The sequence below is a fragment of the Symphalangus syndactylus genome, chromosome 4 (assembly GCF_028878055.3).
Source record: "Symphalangus syndactylus isolate Jambi chromosome 4, NHGRI_mSymSyn1-v2.1_pri, whole genome shotgun sequence".
Taxonomy (NCBI): Eukaryota; Metazoa; Chordata; class Mammalia; order Primates; family Hylobatidae; genus Symphalangus; species Symphalangus syndactylus.
Window position 1 is genome coordinate 51,796,106 of NC_072426.2, and position 24,743 is coordinate 51,820,848.

Consider the following 24,743-nt stretch of genomic DNA (forward strand, 5'->3'; position numbering starts at 1 on the left):
AGGCGGAGGTTGCAGTTAGCTGAGACTGCACCACTGCACTCCAGCCTGGATGACAGGGCAAGACTCCATCTCAAAAACAATAATAATAAATAATAATAAAATAAAATCCTCTAAAATTTAACTGCTAAATCTTCCTTACTGATCTTTGCTTCAAGTTTTAAAGCTAATAGCATTTATCACAAAATAAATCCATCATGGTATAGTATTTTATATGCTAGAAAAAACCTTCCAGGTTATGATGTTGTCCTAACAGTTACTAAGTAATCTACTAAAGCAAATTATTTTACAGATCTTTTCCCTAGTTGCTATGGCTAATATTTTTCCTTTATCCTAAAATATCCAAAGACTCTGACTCTGACACATTCAATAGTTTTTACCACTACACATAAGTATTAAGAATCAACCCTACACAGAATCAATATTAGTGCTATACTTACTGAACCAATGCCATCCATCAGTGTTAAGAGTGAAGCCACAACTCTTTTTTCCACTTCATTCTGGGCCCCCTCTCTTTTTGGACAAAGTGCATCCAGCTCATCAATAAAAATAATTGATGGGTGTCTAAAAACAAACAAGTAAAATGAAATCTCTTATCAATATTTGATTTTAAGTTTTACTTAGTTTTAATTTTTTTAATTGAAATGCAACATATCAAATTTAGAATTTACTTAATATTATAAAGGTATTATAATGTTAAGCTAAAAAACCTTAGATTCATTCTAGCCCAAAATACTAATTCACTAACTTCATATTCTATTATATCTGCCCTCCATTAAAAGGCTGGGTAATTGAGTAGAGTATGCTGCTTAAGAGATAAGAGTCTCTTAAGAACTCTCCCCAGTAATGCCCATTAAGTTGTTATGACTGGATCAATTCAGAAGCTGAGGCCAGAGATACTATCCCTTGGAACAGGTTTGAAACCAAAGGACATAAACTAGAAATGCCTTGTTATTTTTAAACCATTAAAATAAAAACTTGCAAGATGATCAATTCTCCCATAAACAGATGTGAATTCTCTCACAGAAGGAAATCTCAACTGCCATGAACACAACAACAAAAGCATACTAAACAATAAGGTGTACCACTAGTTTACAAATTTTCAGTACAATACTAGGACTACAAACTGCTTATTTCATCTACTATCACTGGGGGAAAAAAAACCTTCAGAAATGGCGGGTTTTCTGATTCAAGAGCAGTAGTTATGATATTAAACACCAAGACAGCCAGCATTTTGGGAGGCTGGGGCAGGAGAATGGCTTGAGCCTGGGAGTTCAAGACCAGCCTGGCCAACATAGCAAGACCCTGTTGCTAGAAAAAAAAATACAAAAATTAGCTGGGCATGGTGGTGCTCACCTATATTTCCAGCTACTTGGGAGGCTACAGGGGGAGGATCACTTGAGCTCAGGAATTTAGGTTTCAATGTTACACTGTAATGAGTATTAGGATATTGGTCTATAACTTGGTCAAACGTAACATCACTCATAATATGGCTATGTCTCTACCACTGTTTTGATTTTGCTTGTTTGTTTGTTTTTGAGACGGGGTGTGTGTTGCCCAGGCTGGAGTGCAGTGGTGAAATCATGGCTCACTACAGCTTGATCTCCCAGCTCAGTGATCCTCCTGCCTCAGCTTCCTTAGTAGGTAGGACTACAGGCATGTACTACCGTGCCCAGCTAATTATTTTTATTTTTATTTTTATTTTTCGAGACAAAGTCTCGCTCTTGTCCCCCATGCTGTAGTACGATGGCACGATCTCGGCTGACTGCAACCTCCACCTCCTGGGTTCAAGAGATTCTCTTGCCTCAGCCTCCCGAGTAGCTGGGATTACAAGCACTTGCCATCACACCTGGCTAATTTTTGTATTTTTAGTAGAGACGGGGTTTCACCATGTTGGCCAGGCTGGTCTCAAACTCCTGACCTCAGGTGATCTGCCTGCCTCGGTCTCCCAAAGTGTTGGGATTACAGGCGTGAGCCACCGCACTCAGCCAATTATTTTTATTTTTAAACAGACAGGGTCCCACTATGTTGCCCAGGCTGGTCTCAAACTCCTGGGCTCAAGCAATCCTCCTGACTTGGCCTCCCAAAGTGATGGTATTACAGGCATGAGCCACCACACCCAGCCAGAGTCATTATTTAATGGGCAAAAGATTTATCCCTTTGAAGCAAAGTATAACATAACAAAGTTCTAGTATAAAGAGCTACAATAATACAGTCTACTAGAAAAACTAAACATATTAGAAACACCTAAGCACCTAAAGAAAGTCATGGATTTCTATGCCCATACAAGGTCACATGACTTATCAAACGCTATGTCTTAATTCTTCTACTTTATGTAATTTAATAACATTTATCAAACTTTTAAAGATTAGATAGAATTTCATTAGATCTATAATCTACTTCTACTACTATCACTATTATTTTTGTACTACTGTTTATGCTTTGTATAAGGTGCTAGTGTCTCACTTTGACTAATATAGCCTTGATTATTAATTCCAAAACATTTAAAAATAAAGAGTACCGTAGAGTGGCTTCAGCAAATATCTGACGTAACTTTGCTTCAGTCTCACCATAGAATCTGTAACAAATAAAATACATTTAAAGACCATTTCTTATTGTTTTTAAAGCTTTGTCTATAAAAGCTAATCTAAATTTTCAGTATTTCTATAACACTTAAAATTACTTTCAAAAATAATTTTCCAAACAATTTTTATTAAGAAGCAAAATATTTCAATGTACAAAATATCAGACAGAATACTACACAATCATTTTTAAAAACCACATTTAGAAATATATTTAATAGTAAGTTTACTCTATTAAATCATGTACTTACTTGCTTATAATTTCGGGACCATTAATTACAGAAACATAGGCTCCAACTTCATTAGCAACAGCCCTGGCGATCATTGTTTTTCCAGTACCTGGAGGACCATAAAGTAACACTCCTCTAGGGGCAGGAATTCCTGGAAGAAAAAGTAGAAAACACTAGATTCACCATTACTAGGTTTCTTATAAATGTCATTATACAAGTTCAAACATGAGTTATAAAATTTAACTTTACCTTGCATCACAAAAAGAGTCAAGAGTTTTTTCTCCCCCTCCAGAAAGATGTACTAACTAGCCCAAACACTGATCCCCAGCAATGACTTTCTCTCTCTGTAGACCACAGAACAGAGGAAGCATGTTGGTTAAAAAAAAAAAAAAACTGGACACCCACATTGTTGCAACGCCCCATCCCACACAACACAGATCAACGATCAAAAAACGAAGTGCAGACAACACAGGTAGACAAGCCACCAATCCCAGTTTTTTTCCAACTAACCATCTTGAAGAGTACATATGTTTGCTAGTATAAAAGGTACGTAAGTATTAGCGAAATGCCAATCTAAGGGTTCATTTTACACATACATATATATACATACATGTATGTATATGTAAGATTTATGAGAAAGGAAAAAGCAGAGAGATCAGACACACCAAATATATGCAAAGGATCTTGGCAATAATAATGCAGCGGAAGCCCTGAGTTTCCTGAGTCAAGCCATTCCCTTAATTACCTGCTTCAGTGCAAAGAGATGGGTACACAGTTACATTTCCTAAGAAGTTTTATCTAATGTATTTGAATGGTTTATTCCTTCAGTCATTACAGATGACCCAGCATGACAAGATACTTATTCTAGATCCAATACAGGTAATTGTGGAAATATGCTATTAGAAGAGACAAGGCTGTCACTAATTCACATTACAACCTAAAAATACCAAAGCATAGAAAATGGCCCATTTAACTGGCATCTCCCAAAGCAACTGAAATCTTCTACCATACTCAGAAAATAAAAACAGGAAAAGAGGATGAGCAATCATTAGATAAGTGCCAACTGTCTTTTAATTTGAATTTAACATTTTTGGGTGCAATAAACTGAAGATATCATACCATAACTCTTGAAAAGCTCAGGCTGTTTGAGGGGCAATTCAATTATTTCTCTAATTGCTTTCAGCTGGCTACTTAAGCCTCCTATCATGTCATAAGTTACTTTGAACTGGTTGTCTTGCTCTTTTGAATTTTTATCAATCTCTGTAAAATTGACTCTTGTTGTTGAAGAAATACAATAAAAAGTATCAGTATTGCACTTTGCTCCTATGCTGAACTTTAGCAGTCTGTCTTCTTCAGTAAGTTGCTCATTTCCTTCTCTGGCAGATTCAAAATTACATTTAAGACCTGTGACTTCCTCAAGCATAAGTCCACTGCCATCTCCAGGGCTCTGTGTAACATCCAACAAAACATCACTGGCTTTATTTGTAATTCTGTCATCAATTGGTTTACAAGGAGTACTTCTTGATGTTGGGATCTGGGTCTCCTCCAGATCTAACTGGCTTAGCTGTAAGCATAACTCCAGGCTACTGGTTTCCATGCTGGACTGTTCAAAGGCCATTCTTTGGGCATCAGTGTCAGAGTCACTCTGAGGCCCTCCCAATATCATGCCATCTGCCCCTTTCACTCGCAATACTTGTAGCTTATACGGTCGTCCATAGAATGTACAATACAGAAGGTTGCCTGGTAAAACAATCTTGCCATCTAGAAAACAGTTTATTAAATATACATGTTAGCATAATGGTTTTTACCAGTTTAATGTTTAAATAGCAATATATTTCATCTACTAACTATCTAAAAAGACTAAATCAAAGACAGAGTATTAATAAAATAATTGTCATAAAAAATTGAGGACCTAATATTCCCCTATAATATAGCACCATCTGGAGACAGAAGGAAAAGATGATTGTCTGAAATCCTCCACACTCAGTAGATCTCCGATTCTATCAGTCACATCAACAAATAGCCAGGCATTCCATATTCAATAATAAACTAAATGAAAATGGCCCACCCAAACCAACACTCCAAGATAGCATCTGTCACTGGAAAGGGCAAGAATGCAAGGGTTAAAAGTCTCAATTCTACCACTGACTCTTTCCACAGACAAGTCATATATTCTTTCCACTGCTCAACTGCCAATTAACCACGAAAAGCAGCACATCCCTATCTTAAAAGTATATTCATTCATTGAGGGGAATATTCTCAAAGCTATTTTGAAGAAGACTACTATGCATATATAAGCCCTCAAAGACACTTTATTTGCTGATGCCTTGCAGCTTAAAACTTAAGAAAACAATTTAAAATATTTGTCTCACCTAGTTTTCTCAGGATACAACCAGTCAGTTCTTCTTCATTAATTTCCATATCTTTGTCACTGTAAAAGGATGAGAAGGGGACAGAAATCAGCTTTAGGTACACCAGAAACTAAACTGTGGTGTAAAATTACATGTATATAGTTATAATATAGACTTAATCAAAAGAATAATCCACCTGCAACCTTAAAATAAATAATGTATACAATTTTGAAATGATGGACATTTTTCAGAAACATACAGCCATGAAAATATCATTTGGAATCTGGTGCCTTAGTGGCCTAAATCAATGTTCTTCAAAACACAAGGGTAATGAAATCATTTCAGTCAGCCTCATTCAGCACTTTGTTAATAGAATCAGAAATGCAGGGTACACTGAATATAGAAAGGGTAAATACTGCTTTGTAAAACATTAACTTCTAACACATATGTACACATATGCACGCATATAAGCACTATACCTATGGATGTGTATATACAAAGAATCTGATGAAAAATCCATTTTTTATTGTCATAGTCAAAAACTTTTTTAAAATGCTGACCTAAACTAATAATTCCCTTTATAAAGTTGCCTAGCTTGGAGAAAGACTCTAATTAATAACTTACTTCATTCTCTCAGTATAACTTACAAATTATTTCTTCAAGAAAATTAAGTCCTTTATGGCACGTTACTTGAAGAGACAGAAGTAGGAAAAAGAGGAGTAATGGTTACAATGAAGGTTTTTTTCTGGAGAAAAGGCATGACCAAGGAAAAATGAGATCCCCTCCTTCCTAATGATAACTGTCTCCCCAGAGAGTTGCTTAAGTGCAGGAAGTGAACACACCTAAAAATCATACATTTATACAGAAATCTGCTCTTGGAGAGTTCTTAGAACATGAGCATTTTTCCTCCTCCTCTATGCATAAGCAGCCCATATCAGGAGGAGAGACAAACAGCTGTCTAGTTCTGTCAGTGACCAGTGGAGGGGGACAGTTTAGCTCAAGGGGAAGTGTAAGTGACTGGAAGCTGAGCACGGTGGCTCATGCCTGTAATCCCAGCACTTTGGGAGGCTGAGTTGGGTGGACCGCTTGAGCTCAGGAGTTCAACACCAGCCTGGGCAACAAGGCAAAAATTCATCTCTACAAAAAATACAAAAGAAAATTAGCCGGATGTGGTGGCATGTGCCTGTGTGCCCATCTGGTCAAAAAAAACTTGTTCTCCACTTTTTTTTTTTTTTTTATTTAGATAAGGTCTCGCTCTGTCACCCAGCTGGAGTGCGGTGGTGTGATCGCAGCTCACTGCAACCTCTACCTCACAGGCTCAAGTGATCGTCCCACCTCAGCCTCCGGAGTAGCTGGGAACACAGGCGTTCACCACCACGCCCAGCTAATTTTTATACATATATATTTTTTATAGAGACGGTGTTTCACTGTGTTTCCCAGGCTGGTCTCGAACTCCTAAGTTCAGACAATCCACCCACCTCAGCCTCCCAAAGTGCTGGGATTACAGGAGTGAGCCACGGCATCTGGCTTCCAAGCACTTTTATCAGTAATAATACAATATAGTCAACCCTCAATACCTGTGGACGCTGTATTTGCAAATTTACCAACTCCCAAAAATTTATGTGTACCCCAAAATCAATACTCACAAAGCATTTGTGGTCATTAGTGACACGGAAGAGCAGCAAAAAATTTGGGTCACCCAACACCCATGTTACCATATAGGATAAGGTGACACTCTGCCTTGTTTCAGCTCTCATTCAGAGATGACCAGAGAATGGAAGTGATAGGGGACACAGCAGTATAGTGAAGAAGCTCCAGGCCTGGGGTCAGTTGGAGGGAGTGTGAATCCCAACACTAGCACCTATAGCGGGGCAGCCTCAGGCAAGTCCCTTAACACTTCCAACACTTCTAAATCTCCTCTTCTCTTTTGTAAAATAAAGAAAATAAAATCTACCAGAAAGAATTACTTTGGAGTTTTAAGATTATAATCTATGTAAAATGTGTGTATGTATATATATTATATACATATATATACACTACACATATTGTGTGTGTGTGTTGCATGTATGTATATACACACACATTTGTATTTCCCTCTAGGAGAAATGGTTCAGTATTTGCTAATGGTGTTCAAGGCAACTTTAATACAACATAGCTAACCACAAATAATGAGAATCAACTATATATTCATATAAAAGAGAGAGCAAGAAAGAAACAGAATGAGGGGGTAATTTCATGAATCAAATATATGTATAAACTAATGAGAAAATTGCACGTATCTCCTTAAATGCTTACATTTACTTTTGTTTATGGAACTCTAAACCAAGTTATACTTAAATTGCTTTCGTTAAACTCAGAATAGAAGGTATTTCAGAAAAGTAAAAATATCAAACCAATTTTGCTTTTAAAAAAATAATAGTTGCACATAAAATAATTTCCACTAGAAGGAGCTCTAACATTACTATTAATAATAAAATCTTTCAGTTGCAACTGAAGGATTTAAGCAGACTAAAATGACTGATTTTCCCAACTGGAAGTTAACTTTCTTGTCTATACTCTGCTGCCACATTTAAAACAGAAGATATTTTAAAACCTGAGCTTTCATTTAAAACATATCCAGTCCTCTATAATAAGCAATCATTACTTACCTAAGACTGCTGTGTGCTCAAGAGGTCTGACTAGTTTGTAGGTCATCATAAATGCTAATTCCAGTCAATGAATTACTGCTACCTGTAGCACTGTTTTAAGACATAGTCTGAGGAATAATCCAGTTTAATCTCAACAGTACTATTAACTACCTCATAAAGTATCAGGCAAGTTCTCCTCATTGAGCTATTTCATCTGTTTAAAAAGGAAAGGGTAAATGTGTGTGTGTGTATACATACATGCAATATATACAAAGCTTCTGTATACAGCTGGTACTCAACATATTGTCTCCTGTCCCTTCTGCTTTTTATTGTTCATTAAACTGTTACTGTAAGCTCTGAAAACATTTTCCTGTTATAAAGGAAAAAATATGCCAAAATTCTAGTCTAAAATCTACAATAGTAGCAAAAGAGAAGAAAACATATTAAGATCAAGCTGATGACTAGAAAATGGTTTGTAGTTCTTACATATACTGTAAACACATCCCCCAAACTATTACTAAGGCGACATTAAAGTATAAAAAGATGCTTTTTGTAAGTGACTTTTGATAAGACTCGTATATGCAAACCGAGTCGAAATCCTATTAGATACAGAATATCCAGGGGGATGGATGATATACCTTAACTATCTTGATAGGTAGATTCAAACAATTAGCCTGTGGTGAGGGATTATTTTAAAATCTGATAGTAATGACCATTTGTTTTACTAAATTGAATAATCAACAAGTTAAAATATACAATCAGGTTTTTTGCTTGCATAGTCTTAATTAAAACTTGTTTCTGTTTGACTCACAGTAATCTACTCTTTTCTTTAAAACTGTAAGATAAGAAGCCCTGATTACACTGCAAGTCAAGGGGGAAAACACTGCTAAATATTCATCAATGAAAATTACTCTCACCTAAAATGTCAGGGCACACTCTAATAATGGAAATAAAAGTCCTTAGTCTATAAATTATATAGCACTCATTTAGCTTGGGTTGTCTAATATAACACAAGTGGCCATGGCCACTAGCTACGCAGCACATGTAGCTATCAAATGCTTAAAATGGGGCTAGTCCAAACTGTGATGCTCTGTAAGTATAACATACACATTGATTTTGAAGACTTAGCTTGAAAAAAAGGATGTAAAATATCTTATTGGTAACTTTTTTTTTTTTTGAGACACAGTCTCACTCTGTCACCCAGGCTGGAGTGCAGTGGCGTGATCCCAGCTCACTGCAACCTCCGCCTCCCAGGCTCAAGCAATCCTCCTGTCTCACCCTCTCAAATAGCTGGACTACAGGTACACACCACCATGCGCAGAAATTTTATTTTTTGTATTTTTTGTAGAGACAGGGTTTCGCCATGTTGCTCAGGTTCGTCTTGAACTCCTGAGCTCAAGTAATCCACTCACCTCGGCCTCCCAAAGTGCTGGGATTAAGTGCTGGGATTACAGGCATAAGCCACCACACCCAGCCCTTATTGGTAATTTTTTATAATTACATGTTAAAATACATTTTTATATATATTGGTTAAATAAAACATACTATTGTAATTCATTGTACCTGTTTCTCTCTACTTTTTAAAATGTTACAAGAAAAAGCAAAATTACATATGTGGTTTACATTTGTGATTTATATTTCTACTGGGCAGCTTTGATCCAGATAGTTACCAAAGAAAAGAGCCAAACCTCAGTGCCACATCCATTTCCTCAGCCTGTAGCACAGCACCCACAAGAGGCTGGACCTGGATGGCATCACCAGGCCTCACACCCACATTTTTCTGTGCCATTTCACTCAAGCCAACCTTGCCTCCAGGAAATCCTGCCATAGGCCAGGCTGTATAGACCTGCCAGACAGAGGAAATAAAAATGTTAGAAAATAAATATTCATAGAATACCATCAATTTATAAGGTAGAATGCTAAGCACAGTCAAGCACTTAGATATGCAAAATACAGTCTTTACCCAAAAAGAGTTACAATCTGATACCAATTGCAATAAGATAAATTGCATTTTTTAAAAAATGTAAATACTACATGGGCTCATGAAAAATAAACTTTTTAATAAATATTACATCTTTTTCTAAAGATCAAGAATGATCCCACAGTGAAGACGGTAGAAGATATGAAAGATACATGAAAAAAGATAAAGGCATTAACAGGTGATAATGAGAAAATGACAAAAATATTAAGGCAAGATAACTTGTAAAGTAATCCAGGCTGGAAATTAAACTACATCCAGGAAATAGTGAGAGACACAGAACAAGAGCTTTGTCAGAACCTGGGTCTTACCAGATTTAAACGTTAAGAGGGAGGAGCGAAAATTTCTAGCTTGAGCTCACACATTTATAGTCCTCTCTTCTACAAGACACAGTAAAGGAACTTTAAAGTATAAGCTAGAAAAATGAAAAGAATAGAAGGGGTGCCATCAGCAGACAAAAAATTTCGAAGTATTTCCAGAGGATCCCCAGCAGATCAGAGAAGCATCAGAGAAAGCCACGAAAGATAAGGGGCTGGTAGGAGAGAAGAAAGCCAAGCTGCCAAAAATGATCCAGGAAAGATTCTAGGCTTAGAATCTCAGGTATGAAAAATGACAACAAGGAGAAACAGCTGAAACCAGGGAGAACAGTAAAATATTTATATACAGAACAGGTGAACTTCTTACCCCAAAATAATATTTTTATAAAGAAATATAACTGACAGGGAGAAATACTGTCACTACCGCCAGAGGAAACACTTCTCTCTACATAACATTTTAGGGGCTACTATGCCCAGCAGAGTCATAGACAGCAAAGGAACAGAGAGTAATATACATGTTAATGTCTTTTAAAATACAGTTTTTCATTTATTCCTGCTTGTGTTGAAAATTAAAATCAGAAACATCTCAAACACAGGTTGAGTATCCCTTATCCAAAATGCTTGGGACCAGGAGCGTTTTGAATTTTCGATTTTGGAATATTTGCCTTATATTTACTGGCTAAGCATCCCAAATCTGAAATCCAAAATGTTCCAATGAGCATTTCCTTTGACCACCATGGCACTGAAAAGCATTTCAGAGTTTAGATTTTTGGATTTGCAATGTTCAGTCTGTAATTCTAAACTAAGGAATTGAAAAAGACTCTTACCTCTTGCTTTCCGTTCAAACTAGTAAGCAACACTGGTCGACCTATACATATATTTGCAGACTTCATAGTGTTGAGTCCAAGATGAATAAGGGAATTCTGGAATGTTTTAGGAATTTTGTCATCTACTATGAAGGAAAAGAAAATTATTTTTGTACTACTTCGTAACAGAAGTTAAAGCATGCTTTCTTTTGCAATAAATAAAAATACTCTAACCATATAACCACATGAATGTACTTACCATACCCTGGAGAAACTAGTGTTCCAACTTTTGTTATAACAAACAGATTTAAAACCAAATGCTTTTGAAGGTCTACTGGCAACATATTAAGTATTAACTAAAAAGATGATGTTTTATGGGGTGAGTAATGGTTTCTTTTTTTCTCAGTCTCTAGTTTCATTAAGAACTGAACATAATTGCAAAAGAGAGTCTCTTTAAGTTCAAAGTTGAGTCAGCTACTAGTATTCAAAGGATTGAACTGGGAACTGGCACATCCATCTGGCTCTAGAGGATTAAGTTATGTTTCTACTTCTGCCCCACGTTATGGTCACCAGATCTTTTTCTTCTGTATTACCAAGAATATGTAAAGATAGTAACACAAGTCATCTTCCTTATACAAACACACTGACTGAAATCACCACTAGTGATTTCAACTTTTGGCTGAAAAGGGCGATCCAGAATTCAGTCCAGTTAACACCACCTCTGAAAATGATGTGCTGACATCTCCACTCCTTCCTATCCACCCCACCCCCACCAAGCTCCATATTTAGTTAGGTGTCCCTCCTCTAATTCCCCCAGCCAGTTAATAGCATTTATCATAGTAAATTAATAGCATTTATCAACTGTGTGCTGCCAGTTAATAGCATTTATCATAATATTCATTTGTTTTAGTCTTTCTCCTTAATTGTATACTGCTTTGAAGCAGGAATTGGGTCCTATTTCTCTCTGTATCTCCAATGCTTACAGTGCGTTAAATACAGCCGTTGCACAATAAATGGCCATAAAATGAATAAATGTAGTAAATAAGTATACAATGATTTTCTTTTCAGCAGAAACACTTAGGGAATTTTAAAATGTCACAACTTCATTATAAAATTTATCGTAAACATATATACCATAATCACAGAGCTCTACCTAAGTTTTCCTTAATAATCAGAAAACAGATATTTTGTAATAAAAAAGAAATTAAATCAAGGAAAGCAAAACCATAAGGTACAAATATGATTTACATTATTCTGTCACTACAAAATAACTCCCCAACACGTTTCTTTTCCTTCTTATGTAAGGTGCAAATCTAGAAAAACAAAGCATCTCACAGAGCTAAGATGAACAGCACTGAGTATAAAACGAAATTAACACATACTGCATAAAACGAGAAGCTGGACAGAAATTCAACCTTCCAATGAGCATTAGTTCTCTTACATTGTTTGCTGGTCATTAACAGTAAAGCATACTGCTGTTAGATGATCTCATAATACTCAGTTCCTGCCTCTTTCTTCCTAAACCTCAATGAACCACCTTTCCCTCTTGACAATTACCACACAAGTGTTCTCAGTCCTTCCCAAGACTTTAGTTTTCTTCTTCTCCTTCCACCCTATCCAGCACATTCTCCATGCCCCAGGATTTATTCTCCACCTTGTCTTTCAATGGTAATCATGTTCAAATTCCCAGCCACCGGTCTCAGTTTCCAAAACGTCACCACTGTGTTCTCTGCTTACACTATATAGGTCTACTCAAGTTGTCCACACAGTTCTCTTCTCACCTCACTCCTCCAATACTTTAAAAATATGTCAACATCTAATTTCCCCATTAACTACTTTCACATTTATTGAGCACCTTAAGTATCAGATTAACTGACAAAATAGTAAAGATAATTTCAAACAACCATCCACCCTTCATTTATTCATTCAGCAAATATGTACTACATGCCTACTATATGGAAGATACTATGCTAGGCACTTTTGTTCACAAGTCCTTAGTCTCACAGAGTTTATAGCCTTGTAGGATGAAGTGAGTGATTAAACAATCAGTGAATAGCTGTAAAATTATAAACTAAGATTAATACAATGAAAAAATGACTTAGAGTGCCAGGAGAGCCTATAATGTGGGATCTGACCTAATTTCGAATAAGAGAATGTTTCTCAAAGGAAGTGATGTTAATATCATGTCTGAAAGAAGAGTAGGAACTAAGTAAATGAGGAGAAGAAAAAGATAATTGTCAGCAAAGAGGACAGCATGTACAAAGTTCCTGGGCAGAAGGGGGTATGGCGCATCCTCAGGAGAGTATAGGCAGAGTGGTGGAGACATAGAAAAGCCATGTAAAGAAGGTCAAGACCACCCAGGACAATAGTGCAATAGGCTGCATCAAGATGCTGGTCATTACTCTGACAGCAATGGGAGCCCAGAAAGGGATGAAAAGCAATGTCATGACAAGATCTTCATCTTACAAGATCATTCTGGCTGCAGAATGGAAAAGGAATAAGGGGCAAAATTGGAAGCTGGAAAATCAGTTACAAAGCTGTTGTAGCAGTCCAGGTGAGAGATGATGGTGTCTGAAATTAAGGTAGAAACAGTAGGAATGGCATGCAGAAGAGGAATATGTAGAATATTTAGGTAATAAACATGATTTAGTGGTGGACTAGGTATGTGAGATATTGGGGGGAGAGTCATGGATGACTCTTAGGTTTCTGAATTTTGCAATGGGAAAAACTGAACAGAGTTGAAGTTTATTTTGTTGGAGTAAATAACGGGCTCATGAAGTTAGTCCTGAAGTATCTTTGAGATACTCATGAGAAGAGTTACTGTACAGCGCTATTCAAAATATGACCCACAACGATTTGTTACTGCTTCATGACAAGTACAAAACAGGAGAATAAGTGTTTAGAAGCTTTTACTGAAATTTAGAGTAATTTCACATCTGTTTAATAAAAATTTTTCCTTATTTTTCTAGAAAATCATTTTTACTGTATTTTACAAAAGTGCCGATCTGTGACCTATTGTAAATTTTAAAGTCTTCACCACAGACAGCTTGAGAAGTACTTGGCTAAAAGACAAATATATCAAGGCGCAAAAACAAAAGATTTACAAATATAAATCTGACACTGAAGAGACTATAGATGGGAAACTCTGGGCACTGGATGAAATTGCCAAGGAGAGAGGATTTATTGAGAGGAAAAAAAAGGTTTTGGACTAAGAATTGACGAACTTCAACATTTAATGGTCAAGGGAAGAGGACGAGCCTGCAAAGGAAAATGATGGAACATCAACAAAGATGAAGAAAACCAGGCAAGTTTGACAACACATAAGAAGTTCAGTGTTTCAAGAAGGAGGAAATGGTCAACAATACCAAAAGTTGCTGTGGTCAAGTAAGGTTTATCAACACGGAGATGCTCGGAGACCACACCAGGAACAGTTTCCATGGAATGATGGGGTGGAAGTCAAAGAGGAATAGGCTCGGGAGAGTATGTAAGTGGTGAGGCGGCAGAGACCACTCCATTTAAGAAGTTTGGCAATGGGCAGAGAGATGGTTGCAGGAAGAAAATGTGGAGCTTTTGTTCTGATTTAAGATGGAAGAGAAATGAGCATGTTTAGATGTCAATGGGAAGGATCTAGTTCAAAAACAAGTTGAACCTTCAGGGCAGAACGAGTTGTCCTCCGATAGGTAAGGAAGAGTGAAAATACCATGTGAACTCTAAATCGTCTTTAAGGTCTGATTAGACATAAAAATTTTTGCCACTAGTTTAGTCTGGTCCATTGTTCAAAGCTATTACACATCAAATATAAATTTTCAACTTATAATTCAATTTATAAGACTTTTAAGTATAAATCCGTTCTCCCAAATCAAGGGAGCTGTCATCTAGGACAATGGCTTTTAAGTCAAACACATCTGGACTCAAATATCGGCTCTGCCACTTAGTACCTGTGTAGCCTGAATGGAATCACGTTAACTTTCCTCCCTCTATAAAACAGTCATTACTATACCCATCGGTCACGGCTTCTGTAGAAATTAGATGAGCTATATATACTGCTAACACTAGTGTGCAGTTACTAGCAGTTATTAAATATCATAACCAGTGTAGTACTGGAAGAAAATGCTATCATCACTCCTAAAGGCAGAGTGATCCACATTTTTACTGGTTATTTAGTTTTTTAGGATAAGTATCCCATGTTCGCTAGTTATGAACAATTTTGCCATTAAATGTGTCGTTAATGTTAAATGAGACAAAGCATTTCAACTGCAACTTAAAAATTCAAAATAATTTACAAAAGAGAAACCTTGGACAAAGATAAACCATTTCAGCCTAACTTTTCCAGTGCAGGCGCAGCTACGTTTACATGTTTCTTACACACACAAGTCTTACACGCTTCTGTGCCGCTCTCAGACCCGTGCCACGCCCAACTTTCAAAAGTCTCTGCACTCCAAGTCAGTATCACTGAGTCGCCCTCCCCTCAGGTTGCGCCCCCTCGGCCTCTAGTCTCCCTCCCGGAATTCTTTACCCTTTTCTAATAAGTTGGTCACCGTCAGAGTCCCGGCGGCTGCCGCGAAGTCTGATCCAGCAGAAGGAGCCCGTGCCCCCACACAAGAGGAAGCAGCAGAGGGCAAGGGCGAACCATTTTCCGCGCTTTGGTTCAACCGCTTTCTGTTCTTCTTGGAAGACATGATCACAAGGTAACCTAGCCGAAGCGGTAGAAAAGCGGACTCAATGTGAGCGCTCCAACTGAGAGAAAAACTTCCGGGGCAGAAGTCAGCGAGGTCCCGCCCCTGCGCCGTAATCCCCTGAGTGGAGCGCAGCAGCGGACAGCGTGGTGGGAGGGACTGAGCGTTTTCAAAACCAGCAGTCTTTGGAACAGCTGTAACAGCGTCTGTGAAAGAAGATAGGTTCCGGGAATGGAACTGCCACTTAGATTGTAAATTCCTGAAAAACAGGACGTTTTTGCATCTCCTCCCGGCTTCCCCATCCCTAAACAACGTCTGTTGAATTAAACTATCAAACAAAATAAGTAGGTGGCGGTGGAGGAGGAGGTTTTCCCCGCTTAACTGGAGCGGGGCAAATTGCTGAGAAGGGCTGGTGGACCACTTTGCGATCTCCTTGGCATAGCTGTGCAGAGTGGTAACCCCAGCTCAACTCTGAGGGAATTGATGGCACTCTTCTAAAATGTACGGCCGCGATCTCCGCTCTGGAGCGCGGAGGGGTCATTTGGGCAACGGGCCAATTAGGCGGCGTGGAGATGCGGCTGCTACAGAGCTGGGGCCGCTGGCGCGCGGTGCTTACCCGGACCTACGGCCCCGGGCCTTCGGCGGGTTACCGCGGGGCCTCGGGCGCACAGGGTTACGTGCGGAATCCCCCAGTTGGAGCGTGCGATCTGCAGGGCGAACTGGACAGATTCGGGGGCATCTCAGTGCGCCTGGCGCGGCTCGACGCGCTGGACCGCCTGGACGCTGCCGCCTTCCAGAAGGGCTTGCAGGGCAAGTGCGCCTGGAACCAAGGGCTCTCGGGGCTCCAGAGCTTTTCTAATGAAATAACCGCGGCCCCCACTCCCGAGTCGCTCTGTGCACCAGTATCGAGCCCAGAGGGAAAGGGAGAAGGCACGCGTGACCTGTATCTGTTTTCTGGAGCATTCGTGCTTAGACCCTTTGCTGGGAGGTCTCCAAGGCGGTTGGGTGAAATGGTGAAGATCCCGGACTTTGGGATCTGCAACCCTGGTTGCTGGTCCACTTTCTAGTGTGCGACATTCGGAAATTGCCGTAAACCACCATTTCCTCTTCCATAGACCCCGGTAATAGGAATTACTGAGAATTAATTTGGATAATGCATATAAAGTGCGCAGCACAGTGCCTGCCACGTATTTAAAGCTCAGTAGATGTTTGTTAATATTGTTACATGTTTACTATCCTTTACCGAGCCTTGGTTCTGTCGGACAGTTTTCCCAAGGAAAAAAACTCTTACATTCTAATACAGGTGGTGGACTGAGTGTACCAAAGAGGCTTTTTTTTTTTTTTTTAAATTTTTGTGGTGCATAGTAGGTGTGTATGTTTATGGGGTATATGAGCTATTTTGATAGAGCTATACAATGTGTAATAATTACATCAGGGTAAATGAGATATTCATCACCACAAGCATTCAACCACAATCCAGTTACTCTTTTAGCTATTTTTAAGTGTACAAGTTTTTTTTTGTTTTTGTTTTTGTTTTGAGACAGGGTATCATTCTGTCTCCCAGGCTAGAGTGCAGTGGTGGGATCACGGTTCACTGCAGCCTCCAACCCCTGAGCTCAAGCAATCCTCCCACCTCAGCCTCCTGGGTAGCTAGGACTATGGGCGCGCATCTGGCTTTTTTCTATTTTTTCTAGAAACGGTGTCTCACTGTGTTGCCCAGGCTGGTCTCAGTCTCCTGGGCTCAACTCATTCTCCCGCCTTGGCCCCTCAAAGTGCAGGGATTACAGGCAGGAGCCACTGCACCCAGCCTGAATCTTTATTGAATATAGTCACCCTGTTGGGCTATCAGATACTAAACCAGAGAGGTTCAGAGTGTCACATTTGTATACAAATTGGGTCAACAGCTGTCCCAGCAAGAACTGGAATTTTTTGGAATAACTCTTCTTTTATGATTAACCAGGGAGGGTGGTGAGTGGTTTCAGTCTTCAATAAGAAAACTTTCTACTGGCTTTGAACCTTGAGCCCAGTGATAAAAAAGCTTGGATGGAGGAGCCTTCACTTTGGAAGAAGTCCTTGATTTAGTGGTGCAGCAGTTTTTCAAACGGCCTTCGAGGGTTTTATAATCTAATTGAATGCATAGCATGCAAATTCAACTATGGAAAGATCTCTCACACTGGAAACTCAAAATAATCTTTATCCGATTGAGCAATATGGCAAGAAGTATATCTGTAAATATAATTGAGCTAGTTATTTCAATGTTTACTCATCCTCATTCCCAGACTTCTTACCTCTTTACATTATTTTCTCTCCTACTTGGTAGTAATTGCTGACAAGCCCACTTAGACTGCAACAATGTCACTAATAGGAGAATCAATCGTTTTATCTTCCAGTGTGTGGGTAGACACAGGTGTTGCACACACTGATACTTATCAATGACCAAACAGGTGATCAAAGCACTACCCCAATCAACATGGCAAAGCAGAAAGCTGTTCGACTTGGAGGTGCACATTCTGGGTTTAAGTACCAGGTTCTGCCATGTGCTTAGCCAGGCATTAGGCAAATTGCCACTGAAAATATTTGCTTCTTAGCTTGCTTTTTGTGAATAACGCCAGCTCTACTGGATAGATGCGTTGATCAAAGATGAAACTAATTTGTAAACTTAAGTACCAAATACTTGTTACATTTTTTCAATAAAACAAATTTTGTTGCACTTAATGGTAGATGTTTTAGGATCTTTACAAATAGTAATTCATCCTCCTAACAACCCTTTGAGGTAGATAGCATTATTATTCCCATTTTAAAGATGACAGTAGTGAGGCACAGAGAGAAAAAGTTACTTGCCCTGGCTCTACACCTGTCTTACTGCACTGTGCTACCTTGAAGAACTCCTGCTGGTTCTGTTGTTATAATTGAACAAAACTAACTGAATGGTAGTGCCTATAAAGAGAGACTATTTACACATGAAGTCTGCTATTCTTAGTCTTTATGGACTAAGAAGTCCATATTCTTAGTGGAATAAGAAGTCAACTATTCATATTCTTTTCGAACATGAACTATTGATGTTTTGTTACCAACAACTAAAGTTAGCGGGATAAACAGGCAATATGTTGTTAGCTTCACACATCATATATCTGCATCAGTAATGAAATAGCACTGGTTCTGGTCCCTGCTATGCCACTCACCAGCTATGTGACTTTAGGCAAGTCAGTCATTTCGTTAGTACAAATTGAGCCCCAGTGCATAGTGTAGGGTTACCCTGGAGGATTGCAAATGCATAGAATATTAAATAGGATTGGAAAAAATAGCTAATGGAAGAGATATCATTAGGTCATATGTAATAAGTTCTAATAAATTGTACAGACATAGTAGTCTTTAAATTCATATAATGGTGAGCTCATGAGCAGTGGTTAGGAAAGACTGGTCAAAGACGTGGAATATGAGCTGGACTTTGAAGGATAGATATTAGCAATAGGAATGGGAGATGGGGGAAGAAAAAGCAATAAAGCTTATTAGGGAAAAGAAGAAAGCAACTTAAAAATGATTGTAAGGTTTCAAGCATTGGTGCCAGAAATAAATAAGCTTATGAATGAAGCTAGTTTGGGGTGTAAGATTCAGTTTTGGCCAGGCACGGTGGCTCACGCCTGTAATCCCAGCACTTTGTGAGGCCAAGACGGGCGGATCACGAGGTCAAGAGATCAAGACCATCCTGGCCAATATGGTGAAACCCCGTCTCTACTAAAAATAAAAAATTAGCTGGGCGTGGGGGTACGCACCTGTAATTCCAGCTACTTGGGAGGCTGAGACAGGAGAATCGCTTGAACCCAGGAAACAGAGATTGCAGTGAGCTGAGATTGCACCGTTGCACACCAGCCTGGCGACAGAGCAAGACTCCGTCTCAAAAAAAAAAAAAAGATTCAGTTTTGAACACACTGAAGTTTGTGAAGTTTGAAGTGGTAACCTTCAGGACAGGAAATGTCTGGGAGCAACTGGAGAACAGAAAGTTTAGTGTTCAGTGAGGTCAGGACTGGGCAGCCATCCTCATGTAGGTGTCAGCTGAAGCAGTGAGAGTGGATTCTCCAAGACAAAGAGTGTAGATATAAAACAGCAAGCAAATAGCATTGCTTTTAGAAAGTAGCCTTTTAATTTGATTGGAAGGATTGCCTGGGAAGGAGCACATGTGAAATTTATGGAGTGATAGAAATGTTCTATAATGTTAAAGTGTGTTATGGGTATATGCATATGTCAAATTGCATGAGATGTACACTTAAGATTTGTATATTTCACTTTATGTACTTTACCTCAATTTTTAAAAGATGTCATCAGACAAAGAGAGCAAGGTGAAAAGGACCTGATCCCATAACTCCACTGCATGCTAATTCAAATCAGGAAGTCTTTATTAAAGGCCCCATGTGCCTGTCACTGTGCTAGGCCCACCAACTTTCAAAGAGGTAGAGAACATTGTCCTTAAAAGAGAGGAGCTTACTGCAGAGCTAGGGAAAAGAGAACGGAAAGTTAATTAACTATTAGATATATAATCAACCCCCAAAGACAGACACACACACACTCATGCGTGCATGCATGTGCACACATATGTGCACACACACACGCTTTGTAGGGTTATCATAAAGATTGAGATGATGGATGAAGAAAGTGATCCGAAAAGCTTTTCTAAAAACTCTAAAACTGAAGTATTTATTTCTTCACCCATAAACTTAAGGTAGTAATACCTTTCATGGTTGTGCACTTAATGAGATAATATATATAAAGTGCTTGGAACTTAGTAAGTTTCAAATAGATATTAGCATCTTTTTCCCCGGCTCAATCTTAAGTAATAAAGTAAGAGAATTTCAAGAAGGCAAAGATAGAAAACTTATAATTATGTTCACTATGATATTATCTATAATAAAGAAAAATTAGAATTTTATTCCTATATGCTAGTAAAATGTGAAGTTTGATTTCTTGATTTTTTTATTTTCAAAATTTCTAGAACCAGCATACATTATTTAAAAACAAAGTTTAACTACCTTGAAATTTATACATTAAAAACATTATAACAGAACTTCTAAAGGAAGAAAAAAATAGAAGTCTATAATTGTCATTAAGATTAAACCTAAGGATGTTAAAAGGAACAGCATTAAAATAGTATTTGATTTGGTTTAAATCCTTTTATTTGTCCACTCTAAAACTACAGAACATCTGTTATGTGCCAAGCATTGTCTTTGGTGGTATGGATATAAAGGTCAGCAGTGTAATGACTTTATTCTGAAGGAATTCAGTCTGATGGAAAAATCATATAAACAAGGTGGTTATTATAAAACATGGTACTTCCAGTGCCAGCGATGTGAACAAGACATTTGGGGACCTCTCTTGCTTAAATATGGCTTCCTGGAGAAGGTGAAACCCTGAGGTGAGTTTTAATTTATTCCACTTGTCTCTTTGGAAATTACTTAGACTTTTTTCTTCTGCATTTAGCTGCAGTACAGCAATGGCGATCAGAAGGTAGAACAGCTGTATGGCTGCACATTCCCATCCTCCAAAGCCGATTTATTGCCCCTGCTGCTTCCCTGGGCTTCTGCTTTCACCATGCAGAATCGGATTCATCAACGTTGACTCTGTGGCTGGGAGAAGGGCCCAGCAGATTACCAGGATATGCTTCACATCAAGTAGGAGTTGCAGGTCAGTTTCAGACTCATGACAAGCAGAATTAACTTTTTAGACGTTCACCCAATTTCTTGCTTGTTACAGCTAAGCAAATAGTTTATTCATGTGGAATAAGTTATTTGATTAAATGATTACAGTTGTTCCACCTTATCTGCACAGGATATGTTCCAAGACCCCCAGTGGGCACCTGTAACCGCAGAGAGTACCAAACCCTATATATATATGTATATACACACACCATGTTTTTTCCTATCACACATATTTATGATAAAGTTTAATTTATAAGTTAGGCACAGTAAGAGATTAACAATAACTAATAATAAATCAGAACAGTTATAAAAGTATACTGTAATAAAAGTTATGTGAATGTGGTCTCTCAAAATATTGTTTTGTATTCACCCTTCTTGGGATGATATGAAATGATAAAATGCCTGCATAATGAGGTGAAGTGAGGTGAATGACAGGCATTATGACCTAAATGGAAAATTCCAGAAAAAACTCTTAAGTTTTAAATTGCATGATGTTCTGAGTAGTGTGATGAAATCTCTCACCATCCTGCTCACGGTCCCACCCAGGCCGTGAATCATCCCCATGTCCAGTGTATCCACGATCCATAGGCTACCTATCCATTAGTTACGTAGTAGCCTTCCCTGTTATCAGATCAGCTGTCCCAGTATCACAGTACTTGGATTCAAATAACCCTTATTTTCCTTATTAATGGCCCCAAACCACAAGAGTAGTGATGTAACACTTTGAGACCATGGTTGACCTTGTATAACTGAAACCACAAAAAGCAAAACTGGATAAGAGGGACTACAGTATCTATTACATAGTGCTTTTAAGTAGGACTATTACATAGTGCTTTTAAATAGATGAAGTTTGCCTCAGTCAGCAAACAGAAGCACAGAGAACAAGTTTAGTGTTTAGTTTACCAAAGGATATGCTTGAATATATTTTACACATATAATTAAACTTCACTACTCAAATAGTAGCACTGAATTGGGATCAGGGAATAAATTTATTGTGGAGTAAAACATGTTAGCACTAATTATGTAAATTTGTAAAGTAAATGATAACTTTCATGTTGAATTTCAGGTAAAGCAAACCAATTTTTCAATGATTTGAACATTACTTCTTAATAATATTTACATTATTGTGCCAAGCAGTTGTTTAAAATAGTGTAGTTTAAGTGTAGAGTAGAATTTTGAAGTGGCTGATTAGCTTCAGAGATGTAGGAAAGTTGAGAGAAGACTCCCCTCAGAGTAAGACACAGATTCTCAAATTGTAGATTGCATCAAAATCACCTGGAATCTTAAAACAGATTGCTGGGCCCTATCCCCAGAGTTTCTGATTCAGTAGGTCTGGGGTGGGACCTGAAACTTCAGATGATTTTCCGGGCTGTTTCTGTTTTTTGCTGCTGCTGCTGCTGCTGCTGGTCTCAGTACTACCCTTTAAGGACCAGGGTTAAGAAAATTCTTAGATTTCCAGAAAAACTATAATAGTAAGGAATCCTTATGATCTTAATAAATGAAAGCAATGAAACATATTAGTTATTTAATTAATAATTTTATTTGCCTTTGTATAATTTACAAGAGTTTTTAAGGTAGTTTGCTTTTCAAGGCTTTTCTAAAGGCTTTTCAAGGAGTTGTTCAAGAATGCCTAATGATGTCTTCTCTGTCCCTGTCTTACTTCCCTGTAGCAAGTAAGAAACTCAGAAACTCTCCATTCAGCTCTGTTTCAAAAGATTCTACTCAATAATTTAGTGACAGCCTCACACTTCAATGGAAAGTTATACAAATAATTATCATTCACAGGCACAGACTCTTAAGAGTTCCCAGTTATTACTACAGAATTGGTAATATATGCAAAACGAGTATCCTATGAAGGACATTTTGATAACTAAGTACTATATTGTATTTTGTGCCTTATAGTTTAGAGTGTCAGAGCAGTTCACAGAGTAAGAGATACAGAACTTGTCCAATATTCAACACTAACTAGGATTTGAAGCCGCTGTTGGAGGTGTGGACAAGGTAATGTAAGAAATTGTTCTAGAAAGGTGCAGAGTTGTTTTTTGTTTTGCTTTTTTTTTTTTTTTTTGAGGCAAAGTCTCACTTTGTCACCCAGGCTGGAATGCAGTGTCATGATCTGGGCTCATTCTGACCTCCACCTCTTTAGCTCAAGTGATCCTCCTGCCTTAGCCTCCCAAGTAGCTGGGACTACAGGCATGCGCCACCATGCCAGGCTAATTGTTGTAGTTTTTGTAGAGATAGGGTTTCGCCATGTTACCCAGGCTGGGGTGCAGAGTTTTTATGTGGAAAGAAAAATAATTGGTATTTGTTATAAACTACCGAAGGCAGATGTGGCTGGAATAGCATGAGCCATTGCTTTCTTTTGCTTTTCAAACTTAGCAAGCTTGTGTCTGACTCAGAGCCTTGACATGGACTGGCACCTCTTCCTGCAGCATGCTTCTCCAGAACTTTCTTTATCTAGTTCTTTATAGCCAAAGTTTCTGCTCAGGTGTCTCCTTCTCAGAAAAGCTCCTGACCTTCCTGTCTAGAAGTGACTTCTCCCTGCACACTAGTGCCATCATTCCTTGTCCCTTTATCCAGCTCTATTTTTCTTTAGAGCATTTATCACAGTCTGAAATTCTATTATATCATGTATATGTAGTTAATTATATTGTATCACTTAATCTCCCCCACAATAATATAAACCCATAAAGGCAGATATTTTATCTATCTTGGTCACCATGATATCCTCAAGCTAAAGACAGCAACTGGCATAAAGTAGATACTCGATATTTTTTTAATGAATGGGATGGAAATGTGAGTCTTCTGAGAGAGCAGTTTCAGTATTGTGGAGGGGCAGCATTGCACAGTGAGAAGAGTGTGCCTGCCTAGAATCCAGACAGACTGGCTATCAGTCCCAGTTCTACCATTCATATGAAGCCAGACACTCATATGACTCACAGGATTATTGTGACTTATACCTGAGCTAATGTACATTGAAGCACAGTGCCTAATCATAATAATAATTTTATGTTGTGACCAGCAGGGGTCGCTCAAATTGTGCTTTAGTGGTGCTGGTTTTGTCTGTGATACTGTGCTCATGTTTACAGCGAATTCATTAGGGAGAAGTTCAATTTGAGTAACCACAAATTATTAAAATTTAAGAGTAAGTTTCCTTGGCATTTCTTTGGCATTCTACCTCTTGTAAAGTCCGTTAAATTATAGCTTACATTTTCTAATAGAAGCCAACGTTAATGTTAATTATATCTCACTTGGTGATTTTCCTTCCTGTTTTAAAATACTCAAGTGTGGTGTTTTCATTTCAATTGCATTTCAATTACTTCTCCCCATATTACACATATTTATTCCTTCTCTATATTCTCTCTCTATACAGCATTTATCACCTTCTAATATTCTATATAATTTATTTTTTCTTTGTTTTGGCACCTCCCCACACACATACCAGAATGTGAGCCCCGTAAGGATAGGGAGTTTCATTTGTGTTGTTCA

At 38.2% G+C, this 24,743-nt stretch overlaps 2 protein-coding genes across 18 annotated transcripts in view; one reads left to right on the top strand and one right to left on the bottom strand.

The window, feature by feature from the left end:
- The window catches only part of AFG2A (AFG2 AAA ATPase homolog A), a 384,876-nt gene extending 369,249 nt beyond the window's left edge, over positions 1 to 15,627 (bottom strand). For 4 of the 16 annotated variants that reach the window (XM_055274654.2, XM_055274653.2, XM_063637923.1 and 1 more), the window contains exons 1-8: positions 15,405 to 15,567; positions 10,910 to 11,034; positions 9,458 to 9,633; positions 5,182 to 5,240; positions 3,929 to 4,570; positions 2,831 to 2,960; positions 2,519 to 2,575; positions 438 to 561 (exon numbers count right to left, since the gene is read on the bottom strand). In XM_055274654.2, the coding sequence (XP_055130629.1) occupies positions 438 to 561; positions 2,519 to 2,575; positions 2,831 to 2,960; positions 3,929 to 4,570; positions 5,182 to 5,240; positions 9,458 to 9,633; positions 10,910 to 11,034; positions 15,405 to 15,567 (1,476 nt within the window). Of the gene's footprint in view, positions 1 to 437; positions 562 to 2,518; positions 2,576 to 2,830; positions 2,961 to 3,928; positions 4,571 to 5,181; positions 5,241 to 7,808; positions 8,128 to 9,457; positions 9,634 to 10,909; positions 11,035 to 15,404 lie in introns of those variants that run through there. The other 12 variants (XM_055274647.2, XM_063637928.1, XM_063637924.1 and 9 more) reach the window with 8 other exon arrangements.
- NUDT6 (nudix hydrolase 6) overlaps positions 15,468 to 24,743 on the top strand; it is a 30,724-nt gene continuing 21,448 nt past the window's right edge. The window contains exons 1-2 of one of the 2 annotated variants that reach the window (XM_063637931.1): positions 15,468 to 15,576; positions 21,037 to 21,240. Coding sequence is in view for 1 of the 2 variants with exons in the window: in XM_055274657.2 (XP_055130632.1) it covers positions 16,137 to 16,374; positions 21,037 to 21,240 (442 nt within the window). In the remaining variant the exon portion in view is untranslated. Of the gene's footprint in view, positions 15,577 to 16,072; positions 16,375 to 21,036; positions 21,241 to 24,743 lie in introns of those variants that run through there. The other variant, XM_055274657.2, reaches the window with a different exon arrangement.